The following is a 25,445-nucleotide window of genomic DNA, read 5'->3' as shown; positions in this document are numbered from 1 at the left end:
GCATTTTCCGCAAAAAGAAAATCATTAAGTGACTTCCTTTTCTGTTTAAGAGCTTACAATTAAGCAAATTATACTCACGCTTCAAACTTCCACTTTGATGGCCATATAAAAAGCAAAGAAATTACTGGTGTAACTTAACTTTTTTATGCCTTTTTCATCAAAGAGTATCTGCCATGTCGTCTGAATGGGGGTTTTTCCTTCAACTGATTTCCACATTGCAGCTTAATGACGGGCGTTCCTGGCTGCTGATTGATTGGCTGAGTTTTCCCCGCTTTTCCGAGCCCTTGGATTGGACCGCCACCACCACCCAGTTAAAGTAATTTACGTTTTGTTGCATTTCTCTGCTTTTAAATTTTATTCCATGTTCATTTTCATTTCTGTGTGGTGTGTCATGTGTGTGTATGTGGTGTTTGTTTGTCAGTTTGCTTTCTGTTTGCCGCTCCCCTCGCCATTCGTTTTTATCTGCATTTTTATTTGCATTCTGCTCGGCTTGTGTTTTACTTTATGCTAAATTGGCTATTTTCTTTTGTTGCTTTGTCACTTAAACTTGTAAATTTCCTCGGCAGGCTGCCCTGCCCCGACCTTCCGACCTTCTGACCTCCGGACCATTCTGACCTTTCCGCCCCCTCAACCTGGCCAATTGGCCTGCGAAGTTGGCTTAAACGTAACAGTCCGCCTGTTGCCAAGAATGCGGAGTTATTGCGTTGCTGGGCAGTGAACGGAGTCGCTTAATAGTTAGTTTTTGATTCTGTTGTAGGGGGGCTTATCATCCTCCAATTTATCCGCTCATAGATACCGAATTTTGTGGCCAGATCGCCGAGGCTGCGTTTACGGCTAAAAGTGTTTTGTTGGTGGTGTTTGCTTACATTTCTCTTGGGCCTATGTCTTATATATGTAAACCGATTCTGCTTATTGTAACACGTATTGTTGTATCTCGTATTTGTATTTGTATTTGTATTTGTAATCGTAATTGTATGGGTTAATAGTGTCCCCACTAGACCGCACTATCCAAACATTTTGCACTACAGATGAACATTCTGTCTCTCATATCGCAATTATCGTAATTACTCATTGGTTTAAAATTAATTTGCCACATTCGGTTTGTGTTGCACTTAGGAGCTAGTATTTTCTTTAGTCATACATATATGTTTGTTCGTTTGTTTGTTGGCTTTGTTTGTAAATTATATTTTGTAAATATTACCAACAGAATGAATCATAAATACATTTTGCTTAGTAATTCACTTGTTTAGTAATTTATTAGTTAGTTAACATGACGACGTGTTTGCTTGCTTTGTTCTTACAGTTTCGCAATTTTCAGCTGACAATGAACCCAAGGAGCGAAAAAAATTACTCTCTTTCTAAATCACTAAACTGAACTATACATAGGGTACGCACATACTCCCACTTCCCTTCATATTCTCATATTAATAATTAATTAAACCTCAATTTAAACTTATCATCTTACAATGCTCTCCGCTCTTTGTCAGAATTCTTGGAACTCTGCAAATGTAATTTTGCTGTGGCTCAAATTGGCGTTAGGTTCTTCTAAGTATTTCTGGTTTTTACACTGATCGCTTAGCCTACCGATATATATAGATATATATATATATATATATATATATATATGTATGTATTGCGCATAGGATATAGAATAATCTGAAGCTTAGATCGACTAAGAAATAAATTACAAAAGCTTGGGCTTTGTACAAAAAATTCTGTGGCAAGCAAACGATCTCTATTTCGATTTCGATTTCGATTTCGCTGGCACATTGCTGATCCTTAAACTGAAATATTTTACAATAGCTGGTAAACGAACTTTTCAGTGGCTGTTTGTGTGTTGTTATTTTACATACATTATTGTTTATAGTTTACTCATTGAACCGCTACATATGATATTTTAGTCGCTTTAGTTAGGCGTTCGAACAACATTTAACACTTTTTATATCATATCATTGTATTTTATTTGCTTTTACGTTTTGGTTTGAGCAATTCTCTACTTGAACACTTATTTACAAATATCGCTTATGTGGAGGGTCTCTCATTTGTTTTTGGGGCTATAAATATGCTTATGTTTGTGTTACAAAAATATTCGTAGTAAATGAAAACGATTCGTTTTTGGTCCTTTCAAACGATTGAAAACTCATAGTGAAATGATAGGGTGCGATTTAATGCCTAATAAAACCCAATTCGTTTAGGTTAAAACTCTTTTGATCATTCGCTTAATTTGATTTCCCAAAATATCTTACAGTTTCTTTGCTCGGGGCAAACTTTTCAAATGGAAGGAATTTGTTCGTGCCTGGTAAGTATTACTTCGTCGTCTCTGACTTCTTCATGTACATTTTTAAACTATAGGTTCTCCTCATCGTGCTTTTAGTTCTAAACATCTTCAAAATATTTAACAAAATCAGTCGCTTTCTCGAGATCTCTTCTTCGTCGAAAAGGAACTTAAAGTATTCGTAATAATCAACTTTATAACAATGTTTTTATCCAAAGAATTGTAAACTTTTTTCCCTTACGTTTTCTGGCTTTGGCATTTAAGTTAAGCGCACACTCATACACATTGACATACAGCGATAGGGTTACAGTTACAGTTAACATTACAGTTACAGTTACAGTTACAGTTACAGCTAGGGGGGTTACAGTAAAAATATTCGAATAGCTTAGGGTTAAAGAGTCGCTTCCTTTTTGGGGGATCTAGAAAAGTGTGTGTGTGTTTTTTTTTCGGGTAACTGATGGGCTTGGGGTCTTAGACTAGGGCAATTTGGATGCTTGGCTAAATCGGTTACAGATACACATATGTATTGCTATATAGAGTAGTAGTTGTGTAGCATAGTTCACGTGGTAATGTCGAGTAACTGGGTAAATCCATACATATGCTTAGCCATAGGGGGTTAGATTACATAGAACATTCGGTGTTGTAAACGCGTCAGTCACTCCCTAAGAAATCATTCATTCAACTTTCACTCTCACAGGGTCCCAACTAAATCTAATGGCGGTTTGTAGTTGCCACGACCAAAAGCAAGGCTAAGACTACCGCCCACCAGCCACGCCCATCGGCGGGACTGCCATTGAAGACGGGAAAGTGGATCTGCTCCGGCCGATTGAGCTCCTCCTCCTCGTCGTCGTCGATGGAGTTCGACAGCTGTCGGTGGCGCTTGGTGAAGTTCACGTTGAAGATCGCCTCCGCAACGCCACCTGGCGTGGAAACAATAAAGTAGAAGGTCCTTGGAACCCTTTCGTGCATGCTGACGTAGGTAAGTCTCGCCTCCTTGCAGAAGGGCGTGGGCAGATCCTGCGCAAGAAGGAAAATCCATTACACCTCCATTGGGAATCACACCTGCTCCATCGTCACTCACCTTTACCGCATAGGCCAGCACCGTGGTGCCGTACTGATTTCCGGGCGTAAAGACACGATCTCCGTGCAGCCATCGAGCGGCATGAGCCGGCGGATTGGCACAGAACTCCACGTTAAGGTGCAGCGGTGATCCCGGATAGGCAACGGGCGTGGCATTTAAGGCCATGACTGTGGGAGCGCCTAGAAATATAAGAAATATCGAAAATTAGTCCCTTGGTATTTATATGGCACTTAAAGTACATTTATTAATTTTAATCTTCAAGGAGATGAAGAAAGCCCTTAGGGAGCAAATGATCAGCGTCATATATATTGATAAGCACGGGCATGGGAGCGAGGCGGATTAGCAAAGCAGAATCGCTCTTGGAAACTTTAGTGATTTTGCCCCCCAGTTGGAGCATCCTTGGCTCGTTAGCCAGTTCCCTGGAACTTTTTGCACCGAGATTCGCCGAGCAAACTTCTGTAAGCCTTCTACGTCGCACTTCACACATGCTAAGCCAATTCCGGCGCAACTGTATTCCGTTGCCAAGTTTGTTTCGCCTCGCATCAGCTGCAATTAAAGCCATGGCGAAAAGTTTACGGCCACCGTTACCACCACCATTGCCATCAGCATTGCCGTAGCCATCGCCACTAATTAAAAGCGTATCACCCGACAAATGTGCCACTTACTGCCACAGAAGCCCGACAAGGACGATCTGCACCTCTGGAAAAGTAAACGCTTGGCTGGGAGTGGGAAAAATCAAAATAAATAGAGAACAACATGTCGTGGGGCCAAAGGAAAAGTTGGCCCAAGAACGCCAAAACTTCATTAAAAAGTTTGCGCCAAAGCGAATTTTGTGGAACTTATGTGGGCCGTGTGCCCACAGCAGGGGATTATCTCTGTGAGATGCCAAAGCCTCACGATGTTGGCCAACACTGCGACAATCCAATTAGACACATGGGCCAACCCATTCCTTTTCTGGCCACCTCGTCCGTTGTTCCACAGCATATTTAATTATCGTGAGGCTCGAAATTTTGCAATTTTCCTCATCATCGCCAAGAGACAGAGACTTATTGAATAGCAGGGTTGGAGTAGGGTTGCCAAATAAACTTGTGAAGCAATGGCGAGCCGAGCAAACAAAATGGTTGAAAGTGTTAAGTGCAAATGAGTGTCAGGTTGGGCGCGCTAGGCAGAAGGCAGACACAAACAAAAACAAATCGAAGAACTCCGTTCGGCACTCGCAAATTTATAACCAGAAAAACCCCCATTTTTGTGAGGGTCCTGGGCGACTAACTGTAAAATCAATTAAAACAAGTGCGCCAGGGTTGTGTCTGCCTGCCAAATTATGCGTTCAACGCCATTTTGTCGAGTCCTGCCCAGCCCAGACTCCATCCTTTTCCCCTGGGAAAAAGTGTAATTTATTTGACAGCCAAAAATGATTTTTGCATGAGGCTCTTACCCAGCCTTAGCATCCCATTCACAGTGCTCTCAAAGAGATTTAAATTCTATTTTGATTTGCAGCCAGTGAACCGTGTGCAAGCATTTTACCCCAGAGCCCAGGTGGATGGCTGTTGACTGTGCCCCCAAGGTCAGTGCTTTGGTCATTGGTGCGACTTTTAATTTGATTTCCTCTCGGTCCACCCGGGGGCGCCAAATAGAAATGAGTTTTGTATTGCCCGTAGTTGGGGCGATGGCAATCGCATAAAAATGCTTTGGATCTATCCGTTATAAATAATATGGTTGGCCAGACAATCCCTGCGTGAATTACCATTAATATCGCGGAAAAAGCGACTGGAACATACTCAATTTATAGAGAAGAAGCAAGCCAATGAAAAACAATTACATGGCCGAAAACAAGGGGCAGTTTCTCGCCAACTCTGGTACAGTAGCTATACTCGGAAATTCTTAACATTTACGGAAACAGGACCACATGGGAAAACGGAAACACTAGCTCCTTTTCGTGTCACATGCAAGGACATGGGATGGCGATGAAAGGCCCGAAGGCAATGAAAACGGTGCACAAACTGAAGGCGGCGCATCTCCGCCAATTGGCGGCAGATCCTCTACGAAAGTCTTACAAATGGATACTTATTGATCCTTGATTCTAGAAATGTATTACTAAAATACATGACAGTACTATAAGAATATTTTGTAATTCCATATGTGTACTAAATTTTAAAATAGGAAGTACAAACTGCCTGTACGCATGTTCCAAATTGAATGTCTAGCTGAGCTACCCGAAAAACGTTGGTGTTCATCTTTCATATTCGGAGGAACCAACAAGTGATTGCAGTTCACGAGTGAATACGAAAACTCAATTATTTTTTCGGTTATTATTATTTATTTTCCTGGCTTCGAGAGCACTTTCCAGCACTGTCTGGTGCCCAAAGAATGCAAAATGACGGGGCAAAAAAAAAAAAGAAGGGACAACAGCTTTTAGCGACGCGCAATCAATGCAGTGAAGACCTGAGCTCCAAAGAGCAGCTACCACTCCTCAACCAAAGTGTTGTAAAACGTTTCCCCCACACTCGATGTTGCAGTTGTTGTTGCCTCACCTCTTTGCAAAGTTTTCGCACAAAAGGCAACTACGAAAAATTAAGTTAGCTTTTTCGGGCAACGGGAATTGAGTAATTTTCAGCCGTAAAACTTTATTATTTTGGACTGCAGGACTTCGCTGCGTCCGCTTCCCTTTTGCATGGCCATTGTTGTTGCAACAATTGTAGAACATGCAAAGTTGCTGTTATTGTTTAAATATTTATTTTCAGCTGTTGCAGCTGTAAATGCTGCCAGGGAAAAGTTGTCTAGTGCCCGAAAGTGGGCAAAAACATGCAAATTTCATTGGGCCAAAAAGGAAAGAGGGAACAGAACCGCCAAAGCAACTCTTCGGGCAATGGACCAACGCAACGTGTAATTACATTAAGCCAGCCAAATTTGGCAACACTTTTAAATGGTTTCAAACGCACAAAGGGAATTAAAGTGGCTTCCAAATGGGTGATAAGCTAAAATATAGATATAAAATTTATAAATGTGTGTTGTTTGCTTAATGTTTTTTCTAAGGAAGTGCAGAAAAATTGCATAAAGTCATCACACACGAAGGTCTTTAATAATATGCAAGACATATCATAAGCTTAATTAGCACACTTCTCTGTATATTGATTATTATAATTCAGGAACAATTCATGACTTGTACTTCATTTAGTTGTAAATTAAAAGCCTCTGCAACTAATGCTTCTGTTTCTATGGCTTTCGCTCTGGGTATTATTTAAATGGGCAGTTGTAAGTGCCAAAATGCCAAAGAAATGGCATAACGGCTCAGATTAGAGTCGGCAATTACAGGTGAGCGGCGCCAGAAGACCTAAACAGCTTGCCAAACATGCCCCCGGGGGCCAGAACTGCTCCCACACCTCCGTATCCAGAGTCCGGCAAATGGTATTAGATATGCAGAGCTCCATGGGAAGAGGACGAGTGCTAAGATAACAGCAATCCGACAGGCAGCAAGTGAAAATAACAATCATAATATTCAATTATGCAATGGTTGCCCGAGGAGCAACAGCACGGCCACTGAAACTGGTCGGGTGGAGTCCACGGTGGACTGGGGTGGCAGAAAAGCAGGGAAGCCAGTGGTTCGTTCCCTGCTCTGCTGTTGAATAATTAATAAACATTGTGTGCACTTAATGCAAAAAGCTGCAAATAAAATTACCAACTGCCCCGGCTTGTTATGTACTGAAAATCATTGAAATCACTGGGCGTTGCAAAAAAAAAAAAAAAACAAAACAATCCGAGGGCCGAGGCTCAAATTGAAATTACGTGACCGGGCTGAGCAATCAAGGAGGGATTAGCGAGTTGGTTCCGCTTTTAGTTTGCCATTTGTCACTTGCCAATGGCCAATTTTCCAATTGCACGGGGCGCACCTTTGGGCGCTTTTATTTGAATTTATTGTCGACGAGGTGGTTGCTGAATTATTGATCACAGCGACCGGGACCGGGACGAAGGCTTCTCGGCGTTTATCTTAAGTTTGGCAACTTTTCGGGCCCGGCCTAAGCTGCTCAAAAATTAATGAGGGCACTGGGAGAAAGAGCAGTGTCGCTTGTATTTAGCCAAAAAGGTTGGCAAACTTTGTCAAGTAATCTTGTTTTCGTGTGGTTTCCTTCGGATTTCAGAGTCGAAGCACGCGTTTTTTTCGGGGCGATCTCAAGACTCACTGCTTGGTGGCATGGGGATTTTCAATGGAATCTACTTGCTTGCGCAGAGAAAGAAATGAGTCTATACTCAAAATAGGATATTTATTTAATACATTATGTTAAGATCCATTACTGATAATCGGAAGTTTAATATCTTTACTTTTTTCAAAACAAGTTAAGTCAGTTAAGTAAGTCAGTTCTACAATGTTTTAATTACCTCCATCTATTAAGCTCGCACTATTTTATACGATTTTGTATTTATAAGTTTACCGTGTAAAAGAAGAAATTCTTAAGCGTGCTAAATTTTTCGCCGTGTAAGAATAAGCATGCTTATGGGTTTGAGCACACTCATACACCTATAATATACTTTACTTTTCCTAATTGAAATCCCTTCAAGTATGTCGACTTCAAAGTCAATTGCTCGGGGACAACTGCACTGGTCTGAAAAGCAAAAAAGTGGAGAACTGGGCCATTAAGAGTGACCAAACAAACTTTGATGCTGCGATGACCTCTAAGTGGCGAAAGGACCTGGCCGGACCGAGATCAAGACAGAGATTGATATATGGTGGAGGCAAAGTGCAGCTACGGTTATGCCAGGGTTATCTTTTTTTCCCAGTACCCCATTCAAACCCGGTGTGTGCTCATCCACACACTCGTGTAAATATCTGTAACCCAAATCTTGAAAATTTACAAAGCGCGCTTCTATGGCTGGCAATGTTGTCAACACAAATTAAGCTACCATGTAAAGCTGAATGAGATGGGGTTGGGGTTGGTGCTGGGATTGTGGATGGGGTTGGAGCCCCTTTAGCCCCACAGTAGTTTACGTATTTAAATATGCTCTTTCACTTTCAATATCAAATGAGTGGCTGGTTGGCAACTTTTGCCTGGCAGCAAGATTGCAACTAGCAGATACACGGATACGTAGATACGTAGATACTTTTGGCCGGGACCGGCAAAGTTTGCCAAATACGTAGAGACGTGTGTGCGCATAGAACCGAACTTTGGATGAACAGCCTCGACTTCGCATGAAACAGCAACCCAATTTGAGACAGTCCGCCTCTCCTCCCCCTTCCCCTTCCCCTTCCCCTTCACCATCCCCTGCAGCTATTGCAAATTGCACAAGTTGCCAAAAATCGCTTCACATGTGCCACTTAAAGTTTTCGGTTTTTGGCCCGACTCTGTCCTGCAGGTTGCCAAGTTGCGAGTTACCAGAACTGCACCGCCCACTTACTATCGGCCCGCTCTATTTTCCAGGCTACCAGCCACTTGTAAATTTAATAAATTTTTGCATTTTTGTTTGCCGACGTTGGGCCGTGAAAGTGAGATGTCAGAAAACTTTTAAGTGATGTTGGTAAACACACAGAATTATGGTTGAACAAGATGAAAGTGAAGTCTGAGGAATGGCAAAGTTTAATGGAATCGAACGTTCATTTAGGCTTGATATGCACAAATTTTGCTAAATGCTAGTGTCTGCAAATATTTGTGCACAAAAAATATATATTGTAGATTATTAAGTTGTCACTGAGATATACGACTTATGCATTTACTAAATGCGAGTGGTAATACTAGAAAAAGAGCTCATCATCTTTATGGAAATAAAAAAGGATTGCTGGATTTTCCAGTTCATAAATACAGAGCTCAAACAGAACCTACATTTTGAGCTGGGCCTAATGAAAAACTATATTCAGTTTCGGAAAATGTGCAGTCAAGTGCTTTTTCTAGTCTACAAGCTTTTAGGCTAAATTATGTCCCTTTTGCCCAAAGTCCTGCAACATATTTCGAAAATTCCAACTAGTGAGTTGGGTTTTGGCAATTGGACGTTCATTTCCGATTGTCAATCGGAGAGTTCCCAGTATCTGGTGGTCAAAGGTTAAGGGGTTAGGGGGGTTAAGGGACTCCACGGTGGTGCTGGGTGCTCTGCCCCCTGAAAAACCAACCGCACCTGGCGCCAGGACCTCTCAGATTCGCTTGGGTATTTACGTAGGCGCCTGATAAAATTGCGTGTCCAGTGCGGCGTACGTTGGCAATGTTTGCGGTTATGGCGAATGCCAACCAGACACGCCCCCCGCCCCCAAATGGGTGTGCATGGCGGAGATGTGGGTGTGTGTTTTTGTGGGTGTATGAGTCTGGCAGGCCTATGCTTTATCGCCTGACATTTGACATTTTTATTAGCTTTGTGGCGACGGCGTTTAATTACTTTGCACGCTGCGCACAATGTCCGACATTTTTATATGCACTTCCTGCCCAGTGAAATGCAATTAAAATATGCATTTGAGTTATAATACCAGGGACATTGACCGGCCCCCCGAAAAAAAAAATACGCGTGGACAGCTCATTATCCTTTGAAATCCGGATGGGGCCATACACCATACACACATTCGCACCTCTTTCGACAGCCGTAATGAGGCATTTAAATCCAACTGTCTGCTCAGGCCATTAAGACTGCAATCCCAATCCCAATCCACTGGAGGGCAGTTCATGGGGGGTTGACATCGTTGTAGAGCAACTGAAACTCGAACTCAGCTGCCTCTCAGCAGCCCACTTATTAGTTTGGTGCAAAACCAGCGAATGCGGCTGCCGCTGGGCACAATTGGTGGCTGGTGTTTCCGAAAGGGGTTGACATCCCACTTCAACCCATTCCAAACCAAACCAAACAAAACAGCCAATCTCCTCCTGCTGGCACCACTCGACGTCTTGTGGCGCGGAATTTGCATGCTGAAGTGCGGAAATCAACTGCATTTTGCTAATATTTTTACAGGCCAAGTGCGAATTGGTCAAGTGGCGGGAATTAGTCTCGATTTTGGCCCCTGAAAGGTCACACACAAGGCTGTCAGATTGTTTTACTGCTCGCATCCGGTGGATTTCGGTGGAGTGGCTGCAAGTGGGTGATGCTCGACTGGTCGACTGGTCCACTGGCGACATTGCGACGTCTGGTGGCGTCTATTTGCACAACTTTTTTCAGCTCATTTCCGCTGCAGCTGGAGACAGACCGAAAACTCCACAAAAGTTACACATCAGTGCTGCCAACTAACAATTACAAAAAGGCGAATAAATCAGCCCAGAGAAACAAGGGGAAAACATTTTCAACTAAATAATATCTAATTAGAATAGAAATTCTTTAAGCTGAACATAAATAAAAAAAATATACAATCTATTTTTAAGTTTACATAAGCTTTCTTAATAATATCTTGTACATTTTCAAAATATGCTAATTATGTCAGCAGTCCCATTACAAAACAAAGCAATAAAATTTATATCGAAACAAAACTTATATCCAAATTGTAAACGGGCTTATAAGAGGGACATATCTAACCGGAAATGGGCATATCTGATAGCGCTATACCGCTCGCACTTTGACTGTCTCGCTCGCTCTCGCTTCTGTAAATGGCCAAAAATGATTTCTGCAACTGTCTGAAAAGTTTTTGCATGCTGCCTTGGCAGCCATTTTTTAGCTTTCCGGGGTGTTTTTGATGACAAGTTTCTGACTTCATATTTTAACTAACGACTCCAGACAGCCACCCGCACAGAGAAATTGGAAAAGAGCCGGCAACACACATATGCAAAATTATAATTTAGTCAACAATTTTTTAGCTCCGACTGTGTGCGACTGTGTGTGTGTGTGTGTGTGGATGGATGTGTGTGTTTTGTAGGAAAATTGAAGCGTAAAAATTAATGCTTGAGTGCGCTCTGTGCAAAAGACAACACACCGAAAAGGACACAAAACTGTTGACAACATGGCGCAAGGACGACTGTAATGAGTGGGGAAAAGTTCCAAAATTGCATTCGGGCAAATGTTTTTCTTTGGCTTTTCATGGAAAACTATTTCGAATGCATATCGCCCCCTTTGGTGAGCAGGAAACTGAGACATTCGGGCTGCTTATAATTAGGAAAAGTTGGATATATTTACCCAGCAAATCAATTGGAAATCGAAGTGAGGGCTTTTCCAACAAATTGCCGAACTGAAATCAAATTATTTCCAAATCCCAAATCGTACTTCAAAGTATTTTTCAGACAGTGGTTAAACTATTTACCAATCTGAGTTAGATTCCCCTGGGTCTACCAATGCGAAGACTTTGAAGTTTTTAATTCATTTCAACCCCCCTGGCAAATTCATTTCGAAAACGTTTATCTAATGCTCAAGATCGTTTTGTATTTTCTTATTTTGAGGGTGTGGAGGAGCGAGAAGCATTTAACATGCAATTTAGCGCAGCTGCTGTGAAAATTCCGGCTGCCTTTAAAGTCTTCGTCGCAGGGCGCAGTAAATTGCCATTTAAATGAGGCACAAATGAAAAGCGCAGGGGGCGCAAAAAATTCTTACGCATATTTTATGAAAAGGGCCCGCAAGAAAAAAAAAATGAGAATAAAAATTGCCAACCCCGAGAACTCCAAACCTAATGAGTAGAAACAAAGCAATATTTGCTGGCAAACGCGGCAAATTCCGAAAGCAAATTTGCCAAGAAGAAAAATTACGCATGGAAAATGGAAAAATGCGAAAATATTTCCTCCTCATGCGTTGATCAAAAGCGAGCAACATGCATATTACAAATTAGCATGCATAAAACAGGGCCAAGAATGGAATGGCCAGAAATGGAGGGTTGTGGACAGGGTCGGTGGCAGGAGCGATTCGAGTGTGCCAGGACATAAAGCAATATTTATGTTCTCGTATCGCTTGAGGGGAGTCGCGATGAGTTGGGTCGCGTTTCTTGGTCTAAATTAAGCGTGGAATATGCGTGGAAAAGCTTTTTATTAAAACAGGCCGAACTTGGCTCTCATTGTACTTCAGTCATCGCCTGCGTAGCTGGTTCCTTGGATCCCTGCGCTCGTAATGAAAATTCCGCAAATAATCATTAGGAGGGGTGGTTGGCATTAGGCAAGAGAAATGCGATATGGGAATAAGGAGGTGACAAAATGAATGGATCTTGTAATCTTGGGAAGGAGCAAAGAATCGTAAGGATTTTCATTTAATTTGTGAAAGTGTCTTAAAGTATGCAAGACGAATGACTATAATTTCATAATTTTACCCATTTTTTCGAATCTTATTGCGAACCTAAAGGCTTAGTCCAAGTATCAGTTTAAAATCCTAGCAAGCTTTGAAAAGGTTCAACAACTGCATTTCCGCTTCCTTCTGCTTTAAGTCCATTTATGGATATTTCTTATTAAAATCAACTTTGCCACAACTTTTCGCTGCATTTGTTTAAATTACTTAAAATTGTGCTGGCTAGATGGCAGAGTCGACTACTGAGCTACTTTTGCCAACTGCCAGTTAACATATGCATAGCTTGCCACACCCCCGCCGCCCTAGCACACACACACACACACACTAACACACTGTCAACAAGAACACGCCCACATAAAGTTAACGACAGCGAACGAGGGCAAAAAGAAACCAGAAAAAGATGGCGAAATTGTGAGGGAAAATTGTTATTTAATTTGTGTGAGTGCTGAACATTTTTGCAGCTGCTGTTGCTCAAGTTCTTGCTGCAAAACTTTTTGCCCAGCACACGCACTAAACTTTAACACAAGCATAAATTTGGGCGCACACAGATACTCCTGGCGCGCATTGGTGTTGGTAAGTAAGTGCACTTTGCATTGGGGCCGCCGCGAATCCTTTGGCTTTCTTCAAAATTCATATGCACATTTATTTTACTCACAGCCCGCTCCTCAAGTAGCTGCATATGCAAGTAGGTGCAGCACCAGCAGCAGCGGCAGCTCCTTTGCTTATTTGTTGCATAATTTCCGCCCACCAGCAGCTACCAGCAGCTTTTTTTCTTGGCTTAAACGAAGCGTGAAGGCAACACGGGCTGCAATTTTAAGTCACGAGTTCATTACGAGAGGCCAGGAAACAAAGGGGCCACAAAACTTTCATATGCATAATGAAGATTTCTCCCACAGACAATCTGCCTGCCCGAACAGCTCAGCCCGCCCACCATCCTTCCGCTCGGACTAATCAAAAATGTCAACGAAGCAAATGATTGAGGCCATAGTAATCCCTTTGTCATCGCTTTTTGGCCTTCTCCATTTGACTTGGTAATTACGGACAGGTAATCAGTGCAGCTCACGGTTTGAGGAGCGATTATGAGGTTCTATCGTTATTCCTTGGATGCTTCAAATGAAACTCAATGGCCCTCCGATATTTCCTCTCGCTTTGCTGCATTGAAAGAAATTTGCAAATGCTGCAGATTTTGCACTTCAGAAATATGAATGCACTATAATTTTTAGAAATTATAATAATAGTTCCTTCTGACAATATCTAAGAAATTTACAAATTTCCAAATCAAGTCAGGAATTGTATCTTAATATAAACAATAAGTGTTTGCTCTGTCTTGATAGTTGCGTTGTATCTTAGGTTAAATATAAACAAATAATATTTATATCAGGCATATCCTGTTATATATAAGTTAACGCAAGTTGCACTTGCATCAGGGTTCTCGGCACTCGCTGCCGCATACCTCACCTTGATATGACAACCAACATGCTGTGGTTCTCCAAATAATAGTCAAGATAGTTAAGAGGGTTCGAGTTTACGATTAGCTTTATTTTAAGATTCAGTTCGCGATCTGCTAGCGGTTCCGTTATGTGTCCGTTCGAGACTGGCCCTCTTCTCCCGCCCCGCTGCTTTTATATCCGCTTCCCCCGTTGACCCCTCACCCTGAGTGCGACCAACGGCACTTGTTCCGAATGCACACATACACAAACATGTTCCTAGACAGGCCCCGAGTCGCCTGCTGACGGGGCCCGAAAACACGAGAGCCGAGCGCTGGTGAGTCCTGACGAAGATCGCAAGAAGAGGGTTCGTAACTTACACGAACATGTTACTAGACAGGCCCCGAGTCGCCTGCTGACGGGGCCCGAAAACACGAGAGCCGAGCGCTGGTGAGTCCTGACGAAGAGCGCAAGAAGAGGGTTCTTAACTCCTCCCCCCTCAAGATCTGCGTCCCGCAGATTAGTGAGCCTTGTTCAGCTCGGTTTGGCCCAATGCTTCTAAGTTTGCGGCAATCTCGCGGACATCGGGCATGCCTTTGGTGGACATCAGCTTCTTCCATAGGAAATAAAAGCCTAGGAATATGCAGATTGCGAGTGCCGCCTCGGTGAGAAGAGAGGCTAGTAGCTCACTCGCCATGTTGGACATCTTTTCCAAATTCTTCATGCTCACGTCGTGGACGTATTCCAGAGAAAGTTGAAAGTTGCTGGCCGTTATGTGGCTCAACACGGCCGGCATCGCCATTAGATGACTGACCGAGTAACTGGAATAGTTTTGACCGTTGACCATTATCGTCTCATTGTCGAATTGGATGATAAAGGAGCCGATCAGGTCGTAGTTCTCTGCAGCCGTTCTTAGAGTTCCGTTGAAGTTGGTCAGGAGGAGCATTCCATCGTCGACTTGCTTAACCACTCGTTGGTTACTTCAGTAGCCGAGGGATACAGCTAGCCTCCTCCAGTTTTTGCAGTTCCTCGAAGCCGTCGCTTGCGCGGCCAAGACGGCGTTCCAATCAGCAGCATCTGGAGATCCAGCTACCCATTTCCAAGCCGACCCCAGCCAGTCCAGTGAGCGGGATTTGCGCCGCATGCAGAAATCGCGCTTACAAAAAGACAATTCGTAAATATCTGGTCGTCTAAGTTGTTCTAAGACTACGTAGTGTGTGGGGGTACGGTACATTTTGTGTACTTATATTTTTATTTTTTTATATTTCTTATTTCTTATTTCTTATAATCTGTATTTTTTTATATTATTTTTTTTATAGTTTTTTTTGTATTTCTTTTTGTATTTCTTAACTCATTTTTTTTTTTTTTTTTTTTTTTTTTTTTTTATTAATGTTTTTTTTATATAGGGTATGCATGGGTGGAATATTTCATTAGCTGCCACAACGTACTTTTATTACTTTCGTTATTCTTTTTCGCGTTTCTTTTTTAAATGTGAAAGCCACGTCTCAATTTCTTAGATCAGATTTGTGGAAAATTTTTCCTGATCTGGTTTTAACTGTTACCTTGTTGTCTTCCTGTACCTTTTCGCATCTGAACCTCGCTTTTTCCTTTGTTTTTATTTGCTTATTTGCAACAAAAACTTCATCTCCCGGCCCATAAGACTTTGGCTCGTCCCTATTTTTATTCCGAGCCATATTACCTCTAATTTGCTTATACTCAATTAAGCCCTTGATGTCCTCTAAAGTCTGCCGCCGGAAATCTGTCAGACCCTGATAGTTTACCCTTGACGAGCGGTCGAAAAAAACGTCTGCTGGTTTTCGATTCGTTACCGAGTGAACGGAAGTGTTGTAGCGGTCCACTGCTATGTGTACCAGCTCAACGGGTTTGAAGGTAGGGAGCTCATCTTTAAGGCAACGATAAATTTCTAGGAACGTAGAGTGGAATCTCTCGACTTGACCATTTACTTCGCTCTTCTGGGTTGGAGCATAATACAGATCGATATCTAGAGACCGAAGATAGTTGAGCACTGTGGGGCATAACAACCCTCGCTCGTTATCCGAAACCAAGACCTTAGGGGCGGTGAAGTAATGTAGGGCCTCCACCAAAGTTTCTCGCAAATGCACAGATGCTTTTGACTGCAGATGGAAAAGTTTGGCAAACTTGCTAAATTTGTCAATACAACTTAGGTATAACCTTTTTTCGAGCGCAAAAATGTCGATGTGAAGTATTTCACATGGGTAGTTAGGAATTGGCGTAGGTTGTAGGTTTGGTTTGTTAGGGTGTCTCTCGTACTTGTAGAGTTTGCAACACTGACATGAGGAAGTTTGCAGACGGATCGTACTGGACATTCGCGGGAAATAATATTTTTCTAAAAGTTGGAGACGAATCTCCGTAGGGCCCCTATGTGCTCTACGGTGTTCTTTTTCAATTATTTCACAAATTTCCTCTGCGCCAGACACGTCCGCCACTAGGCGCTGCGTTATCCGAATTTTGTATAAAAGAAAATTCGCTAAGCAGATGGACTGAAAGCGTTGCAAATGTGCTTCCGGGATTTTGACGCCGTTAATTATTACAGGTCGTAGACACGATTGTAACGAGTTGGTTAAATCGGCAAGTGATCCGTCTTTGAGAGGAATCAGATGGCGAGTATAACCTGGGAACGGGTGCTCGCATAAGTATTTTGACCTGGTTGTGTCAAAAATGAGTTGATTCTTGAAAACGTTGATTGGAGATTCAACGTGGGGAATCAATCGTGAACTGTCATGTAAAGCGCTATGGGCAGTAGCCAAAGACTGCATGTCATCCTCGGGATTAGCATCTAAATCGGTGCTCAACTGGTTAAGCTGAGGCGGAATGCGTGAAAGCGCGTCAGCCACCACATTAGATTTCCCAGGCTTGTAGATGAGTTCGCAGTTGTATTCCTCTATACGAGCCTTCCAGCGTTTTAGCTTCGCATTGAAATTTCTGTTGCCTAGGGCAAACGTTAGAGGTTGATGGTCAGTATATACTTTAATAGTACCAGCGCCATATAAGTAAGCCCGAAGATTGTCCAATGACCAAATTATCGCGAGCATTTCCTTTTCGATAGTAGCGTAGTTTTCCTCCGTCTTATTTAATGAACGGGAAATGTACGCTATCGGCCTATCTCTACCCTGGTCGTCCTGTGAGAGGACAGCTCCGATGGCCCAGTTAGAAGCGTCCGTGGTTAGATGGAAAGGTTTAGTGAAACATGGGAACGCCAGTATTTCAGAAGAACAGAGAATTGATTTTAAATCATTAAAAGACTGTAGGGCCGTCTCGTCTAATGTAATTGGCACTTTGCTTGATTGTGAAGACTTTATATTAGCGTACAATCCACGCGTCAAGTTTGTAAGGGGCTTTGCTACCTTCGCATAGTCCTGAATGAACTTCCTGTAGTACGAGGTCATGCCTAGAAATCTTTTTAACTCCTTAACAGAGGTCGGAGGAGGCATTTCGCTAATCGCTCTGACCTTTTTCGGATCTGCCTTAATGCCATCGGCCGTGACGATATATCCTAAAAATTCTACCTGCGTGTCTAAAAAATGCGACTTCTCAAGGTTCACTTGGAGGTTAGCTTTTGATAAACTCGCTAATACCAATCGGAGATTTTTCCAGTGTGTGTCATAATCTTCACTGAAGACGATGATATCGTCAATATAAACGTAGCAGACCTTGCCAATATGCTCGCGCAAAATATCATCGATCATTCTTTGGAAGATTGCAGGTGCATTCTTCAAACCGAATGGTAGACGGAGGAACTCGTACTTTCCATTTAGAGTAGAGAAAGCTGTCTTTGGAATGTCGCTTTCCTTCATGTGGATTTGATGGAATCCAGAAGTCAAATCTAGGGTGGTAAAGTATTTGGCATTGCCAAGGCTGGCTAGCGTAGCGTTTATATCTGGGATGGGGTAAGTGTCGGGTATGGTGACGGTATTTAACCGCTTGAAATCGACTACCATGCGATATTGTTTTTCTCCGTTTGGTTTAGGTTTCTTCGGGACTATCCAGATAGGGGAATTGTAAGGGCTATTAGAGGGTCGAATTATACCGTCCTGCAGCAGTTCATCGATTTGACGTTCGACTTCTCCGCGCATGTTGACTGGGTAAGGATAACTTTTAGCATAGATCGGGTCTTGTGTGTTTGTCCGGATTTCAGCCTTGACGGCCGTCTCCACGGACATTCCAGATAAGGGGGGCTCGAAGATGCGGGGAAATTCCCCGAGAAGGGAATTCAAAATTTCTTGTGTACCATCTGGGTGTTCGGCGGCGAGTAGCGGGTTAACGTTTATTGAAGCTCTCGCCAAAAGAGGGATTTTAATTCCTGGGGTTATTATCAAACAATTGTTTTTCCTATCCACTATGGCTTTTAAGTCTTTGAGAGTATCGTCGCCAATGATACCATCAAAGGAATGTAAATTCGGTAGTACGAAAAAGGTAATATCCGAGTCGTTCCCTAGTGGTTTGAAGAATTTACCAACTAGGCGGTGCGTTATCATGATGTTACCCGCAGCGGACAGTACGGAGAAGGGTTTACGGACTGTGGTACACCCGGCTGCAAGTCTTCGGCTAATAAAGTTTTTGTTCGCCCCCGTGTCGATCAAAAACTTCAGCCTTTCTCCCCTCTCCGTAGCATACTCTAAGTACGGTACACTGGAGAGGCGTTGGTCATAAAATTTGCCCCTCCCTCAGTCTCAAGGTTATGTGGAGCATCTGTAACTCCTTCCACGTTTTTCTGCGGAGGATAATTGTTGCTTCTCTCGACAGCTTGAGACTCGTCATCATAGTAACCCTCGTGTGAACGTCCTTGGTTATCTCCACTAACCGCCGGGGCTAGCGGGGGTGGTGCCAATTCCATGTGGTACAATCTTTGTGCCTTTTGGAATGGGTTGTTTCCTTCGGACATTCTCTTAATACCGGAGCCTTCTTCCTGGCGACCACTGTATCCTGATTGGTAAGATTGACCCGACCGATTGGATTCCATTTTTATGGCCTGTCTAGGACCCTGAGTTCTGTAGGAGTTTTGCGAAAATCTGCCTGAACCAGGAGAAAAAGGGGTTCGGAACGGTGGCCTGGCCTGATGTTGATATGGGCCTGCGAATCTTGGGGCACCTGACGGTTGATAGTTCTGAGCTGTGAAATTTCTTGACATTACATTCTGCAATCCCATACAAAAAGAGTAAGCCTCTGGTAGATTCTTCGGGCTGCGGACAAGTAAGTGTTTGGAACAATCTCTCCCCACTCCTCGGATAAAAACATCCAAAGCCTTGTCTCTATAGGTTTCTATCAAAGCGTTGACTACTTCACGAGGGTGGTTTCTGGCCTTCAAGTTATTTAAGATCAACGAGAGATGGCCATTAACGTCCATATAGAACCTATCTAGTGGTCTAGAACCTTGGCACATAGCGCCAAGCTCATGCTCAAGCGTACGTAAGTCTCGTTTGTCTGCGTAATGCAGCGCCAAGACTCGTTTTATGTCGTCCCAATCGTCGTCTTGGACGCCATAGGTCGCCAAGGCCATGTCGGCGTGTCCCCTTATTTTCTGTCTAATATGCAAGACAATTGCCCTATACAGGGGTCTGGTTTTAATCAAGTCATATTCGGTCAGTATTGACTGTGCCCTGTTTATCCAAGACAGGTAAGCCTCCTGCCGTCCTTCGAACGCCTGCAGTTCTTTGACGCAGTCAGGGAGGACCGATATCTCTCTCAGCTCATACTCGGTGCGTGCGCGCACCAGGGGTTGCGGTTGGTCGACCGTAGGGTCAGCGTTCCCGCGCTCCTGTTCTAAAATAGCCAACCTATCATTATTTTTCTTAATATCTTCCTTAATGCCTGTCACCACGTTGGTCAGGGCATTGAGGGACTCGCTAAGAGCACGCAGGGTCTCTTCCATTTTGATTTTTAGTTTGCGTTGGAAAGATGCAGGAAGCTTTCAAGGCAACAGAATTCGTTATTACTTTACGGAAATGTGAGACAACGGTTTTAACCCGATAAAAAAGAATATCTGTTCTTCTTTGCTTTTTCTTTATTTCTCTAAATTTAGCAAATATGGCAATAAAGTTTAATGAAATATTTCACTCACCCTTGTATGCTCTTTATTAGTTTTCGTCGTTTAGGTTGTACCCCTACAGCATGAATATTCTATTGGGATGAGTAAAAAAAGGTGAACTATTGTATTGTAGAGAATTTTTATTCATTTCGTTTCGGGAAATTGGGGAAATTGTACTATACTTGTTTTCCTTTGAATTGTGGTGTTGTGCATGTGTTTATACAATTTTTGTGCGCTATTCCATTTTGCAATATTTTTTTCTTGCGTGCGTGCTGTTACAGTTTTTTATTGATGACCTCTAATTTATTTCGGCACTGGGCACGGTGGTTCCGTAGTATCCCTTTTGGCTGGTTGCCTACTAAGGTACGGCCGCCACACAACTTGTTGGGCGGTTTTTTTTGGGTGCATTCCACACCACTTAACGTATCCAACAAGCTGCCACACACCACCTTATCACTCTGGGCGCTCATATTACTCGTACTGCCGCAGGTAAACTGCTGCAATGGTTAATTATTGGTTTATTATACACAATCTTTTGCACTCGCGAATTGGCAAGGAGAGAAAAAAAAATTTTCCCACAAGCCGTACCGCCGCAGTGGGTTGATCGTGTTTTAATTATGTTATAGGTATCGTACAACTTTTGCGCTCGGCATGGGCGACGTGGCGTCCTCCGGTAGCGGGTCGTTGTTTTATTAATTTAAATTAGGTCTTGGCGCAACATAGGTTTACATTTTTATTTTAGAAATTTTACACCTTTTATTGAATTATGCAATATTTGTTGCGCCCCGGGATGGGCGTAGTTCCCCCCGGCAGCGGGTAATTGCTATTTTATCATTTTATACACAGCTCACGCAGCACTTCTTTTTCATTTATGGATTTCAGATCTTAATCTGACTTATGCACACCACCACTATTTTTACGCACAAATTTCCACAATTTTTTCGTATCACTTTTATCGGCCGGACATTGCAAGTCCCTGTTCGGGCGCCAGTTAACGCAAGTTGCACTTGCATCAGGGTTCTCGGCACTCGCTGCCGCATACCTCACCTTGATATGACAACCAACATGCTGTGGTTCTCCAAATAATAGTCAAGATAGTTAAGAGGGTTCGAGTTTACGATTAGCTTTATTTTAAGATTCAGTTCGCGATCTGCTAGCGGTTCCGTTATGTGTCCGTTCGAGACTGGCCCTCTTCTCCCGCCCCGCTGCTTTTATATCCGCTTCCCCCGTTGACCCCTCACCCTGAGTGCGACCAACGGCACTTGTTCCGAATGCACACATACACAAACATGTTCCTAGACAGGCCCCGAGTCGCCTGCTGACGGGGCCCGAAAACACGAGAGCCGAGCGCTGGTGAGTCCTGACGAAGATCGCAAGAAGAGGGTTCGTAACTTACACGAACATGTTACTAGACAGGCCCCGAGTCGCCTGCTGACGGGGCCCGAAAACACGAGAGCCGAGCGCTGGTGAGTCCTGACGAAGAGCGCAAGAAGAGGGTTCTTAACTTATATGTATACAAAGTACTTACGAAATAAGTACAATTGTAGATGTTATGAACGAAAATATAACTCTGACCAGTGAACATCGTAAATGACAATCGAGATACACATTTTTTCGGTGCTCTTTTCTTTTGAAAGAATTGCGAAACTTTGCAGACAGTCGAGGACAACTTTTCCGGAGTTGGTCTTTGTATTTTGTTTAATTTTACAAGCAAACACAAATAGTGGAAGTAACTAAAGCATCTCATGGTATCCTGGCACACACACACACACACACAACTCCTAACTCGGGAGTATTTTCTTCGCTCTTTGCTGCTGGGCTCTGAATTTAATCTATTGTATGGCTCCTCTGTCTCTTCAATTTTTCTACATTCAAGGCCCCCTCTTTCACTCTCTCGTTGGGTTTCTCCATTATCCTGTCGACTTTGACTGGAAGCCTGGGAATCCTTTTGCCGTCTGCCACTTGATAAATATGACTATTTCACGCTTCCACCCACAAAACGAAGAGAAACCCATTCACCTGCCCACTCCTCTCGGTTGTTTATTTGCGTTAAGTGTTAGCTGCGACGCTTTTCCCAACCCGGAGTCTCTACCATTTCACCCCAGTTTTCCACCTGCCTGGCTGCCTGGTATTTTGTTTATCTAGCACTCAATTTCGCAGTTTTAATGACAAACTGTCTTACCTTGAAATTGCATGCGGGAGCATTATAAGTGTCTCCATTTCGTGTAGAACACCGACATCCACACCGCCCACCGACCGATCCACCACCCACTTCTGGGTCCTCGGCTCTCGGTTCTCGAGGAGCAAGGACATTGTTTGATTGCTTGGCTTCGCTCGTCCGGAGATCTGGGAGCCACTGTGTGGAGCTGAGCTGTTTCATGTTTGGATTGCACTCGAGGGTAAGCCAGGTCCTCAACTCATCCTGCTCCTGGCAGACGCACCCTCCCTCCTTTGCCCACATCCCCCCTCCCCCCCTTCCGACCACTTGGCAAGTTTTATTGTCTCAATGTCCACTTGGCTTTTGCCTCAAGACAACTTAATGCGCTTTGCTGGGGCGAAGTAGACAAGTGGAGGTGGTGCGAAGTCAAAGCTAACGCATTTTCCTTAATTTCCGGCAGCATGATTTCCAATTTTTCTTTCAAATTCCCCTGCACTCGTGTCGTATACTTAATAAAACTGGCAAGACTGGCAAGAGACTGAAGGAAGTGCGCAAGCTGATTGGAATTGCCTTTCGCAATGTCATCAATCATGCGTCGTTTTCCACACGCCCAGGCAAAGATTTTGACAAGTGTCAATGCGACAAGAGAGCGAACGATAAGCCCGACTATAAAGGAGCTGAGGAAAAGCACAGAAATCGCCGGGGAGACTGGAAAACACTGGGGAAACTGGGAAAAAAAAGAGCGAAATCGTTGGGGAAAATCACATGCAAAGTAAAATGTCGAACTTCTGACAGCAAGAAAATAAAACTTTTCATTTGTTTTCCCTGGCTCTGCCGTGTCCCGAAACTGCTGTCAAAGTTTTTAATGTTTTTAACTCCTCGCTGTCACCTGAGCAGACACCCATTCGGAAAAACCACCCATCACCACCACCCCCAATAAAAAGTCGGTGGAAACTGGGCCACACCCAATTTTCTGGTACTTCTACAACTTCTGATTCATCGATTGGGTTGCGGGGTTAAAGGGGTATATCAAAGCGAAGTGTGACTAACTCTCGGGTGACCACAAAGTATACGAATTGCCAAACCAATTACTTCATACATGGATTTGTATCCATTTGTAACATCCCTGTGTGTGTAGATACTTAATGATAATCGATTATCAAATTTTTAGACTTACTTGTATCTACGCTTAAAGTTTACAATTTAATCATCTGCGTCTTAAAGCTTAGGCAGTAGTAGTATCTATAAGTTTACTTACCCTTCACGGAGACTGTAACGCTCTGGAGGACCTCCAGCTTCTTCTTGTTGGTGGGCGACTGGCCCACACACTTGTACATGCCCGCATCCTGGTACATGACGTCCTTGAGCGAGAACTGGCCGGTGGGCTGACTGCTGCCGTAGCCAAGGCCACGTAACCGGGCCGAAATGGGGTCCAAATGCGACCAGCAGCCCAGGGAGCCTAGAACGAGGGAGGAACATGAAAGCCGAGGGCATGATTTAATTAATTGACTTCCAAGGAACTCGACACGCAAGTTTTAATTTCTTTAATTGATGCGTCACTGCCACAGACGCCGAACCATTTGTCTATGCTCGCCATTTGGCCGAAAAGTGAGCAAAGTAAATTGCACGCATAATTAATTTCCAATTGCGCTAATTAATGAAGAGGCGCACAAAAGGCCGTGGACTCGTCGTTTCGATCGAACGAAATGTAAAATGTAAAATGTAATTACAGCCCAGACGCATTTGTCATTCTAAATGGGCACAAACGAATTCGGCACTTTTTGCGACGCCCACATCCTTTGAAGTTTTTGGGGCCAACGGAAGTTAGGAGTTGGGTTGTTGGCCATCCGGCTTACGCTTACCTTGAGGGCACTGCAGGGTAACCGCTCCGCCCAGCTGCACTTCCAGCTGGCCCTTGTTGGGATTGTGCGAGGCAGCTGCCACGGAAACATCCTGATCATCCGGCTCGGAGGTCACATCCACCGAATCAACTGCAAAGATAAAGTACGCAAAGCAGAAGCCGTCAGTTAGGGCTGCAAACTCCAGGCCACATGTGGCCTAAGCATATAGTACACAGAAAAACAAAAGTGGTCAAGTGAGCAGTTATACATTATACAAGAGCCATGGTATTTATAAAATTATTACCATTATTAGGTACTTTTCTGCACAGATAAAAACACCCTTAAAGTGAAAAAAATTCTTTGAATTTTTCATGAAATTGTGGCAATTTTGTGGCCGTGCAAATCCGAGGGCTGTTGGCAATTGTCAAATGTGACAATATTTCAATGACAGAGCCAGCAACAAATTGCTGACGCGATGCGAACACCTGAGTCACTCCGCAATGAGTTGTCACTTCCGCTTTGACGGCAACTAAGAGTGAAAATCGCTGCTCAGCTAGCTGGAAAATTGCCTGAGCTGCAATCTTCTTTGCCGCAAATTCATAAATACATATATTTTATGCTCGTTTCCGGCGGGCGGAGGATTGTGGCGGACTGGGGTAGTTGGGGTAGTGGGCCATAGAAGCCATAACGATGCTCCATTCTAATTTCCAAGACGGGGTGGAGCACACACTCGCATATTTTCCACTTTCCTTGCCAGCAAGATGGCTTTAAATTTCAGGGCGTCCTTTGTGAGGCGTACTTTATGACGCTATTCATATTACCGTATAAATAACAATTTGCCCTGACATGTGCCCAAAAGTATGCGGCCAGGTAGCGAGTCCTTTGTCTGCCACCGGATATCATAACAATAAGTTGCCAAGTGGCGGCGACCTGGTGGAGATGAAAAAAAAGCGATGTTGGCCACAATGGCGGGGGATCTTGGCGAGAAACCCAGGGAATTTTGCCTCAAAAATGCTCCTTAGGGCAAACGGCAAATTAGCAGACCCAAAAGTGAGCCGCACCATTAAGTGAAACTACTAATTACCGGGCGAGCCGCACTAATCGAAGGCGAAACCCCAAAGTTACGCGTCTGAGGACTGAGATTTTTCAAGGACCCTTTTCGAGAGTGAGTTGTTGAGTGAGTGAGTGAGAGACAATTAATTGTAAGCTCCTTTTGCCTGCAGAGACCCTTCGTCGCATGTCAATCAACCCTCCACGAGCGAGGATTTTATTGCTGACAATGGCAAAAGTCCTCCCCTCGCAGGACGAAGGGCGTGTTACTTAGTCAAAATCACGTAGTTATAAAATTTTTTATTGCCCAACACAAAGGCGGACAAAGGCGACGTCGTTCGAATTGACAACTTCAATGGCCAGCAGGGGATCGGACAGTACGAGTCCTGGTAC

General features: G+C 43.5%; 1 protein-coding gene across 2 annotated transcripts in view, besides 1 other annotated feature; it reads right to left on the bottom strand.

Annotated features, from left to right (window-relative positions):
• Window positions 1–330: 330 nt before the first annotated feature.
• tei (teiresias) overlaps window positions 331–25,445 on the bottom strand; it is a 126,324-nt gene continuing 101,209 nt past the window's right edge. For both annotated transcript variants that reach the window (NM_079007.4, NM_001299462.1), the window contains 4 exons: window positions 24,024–24,152; window positions 23,420–23,620; window positions 3,357–3,535; window positions 331–3,292 (listed from right to left, as the gene is read on the bottom strand). In NM_079007.4, the coding sequence (NP_523731.2) occupies window positions 2,987–3,292; window positions 3,357–3,535; window positions 23,420–23,620; window positions 24,024–24,152 (815 nt within the window). In that variant the 3' untranslated portion in view covers window positions 331–2,986. The remainder of the gene's footprint in view (window positions 3,293–3,356; window positions 3,536–23,419; window positions 23,621–24,023; window positions 24,153–25,445) is intronic.
• Window positions 13,910–21,511: a mobile genetic element.

This window comes from Drosophila melanogaster, chromosome 2R (assembly GCF_000001215.4).
Source record: "Drosophila melanogaster chromosome 2R".
Lineage (NCBI taxonomy): Eukaryota > Metazoa > Arthropoda > Insecta > Diptera > Drosophilidae > Drosophila > Drosophila melanogaster.
Note: the sequence above shows the minus strand (reverse complement) of the source record. Positions and strands in the feature narration are given on the sequence as shown.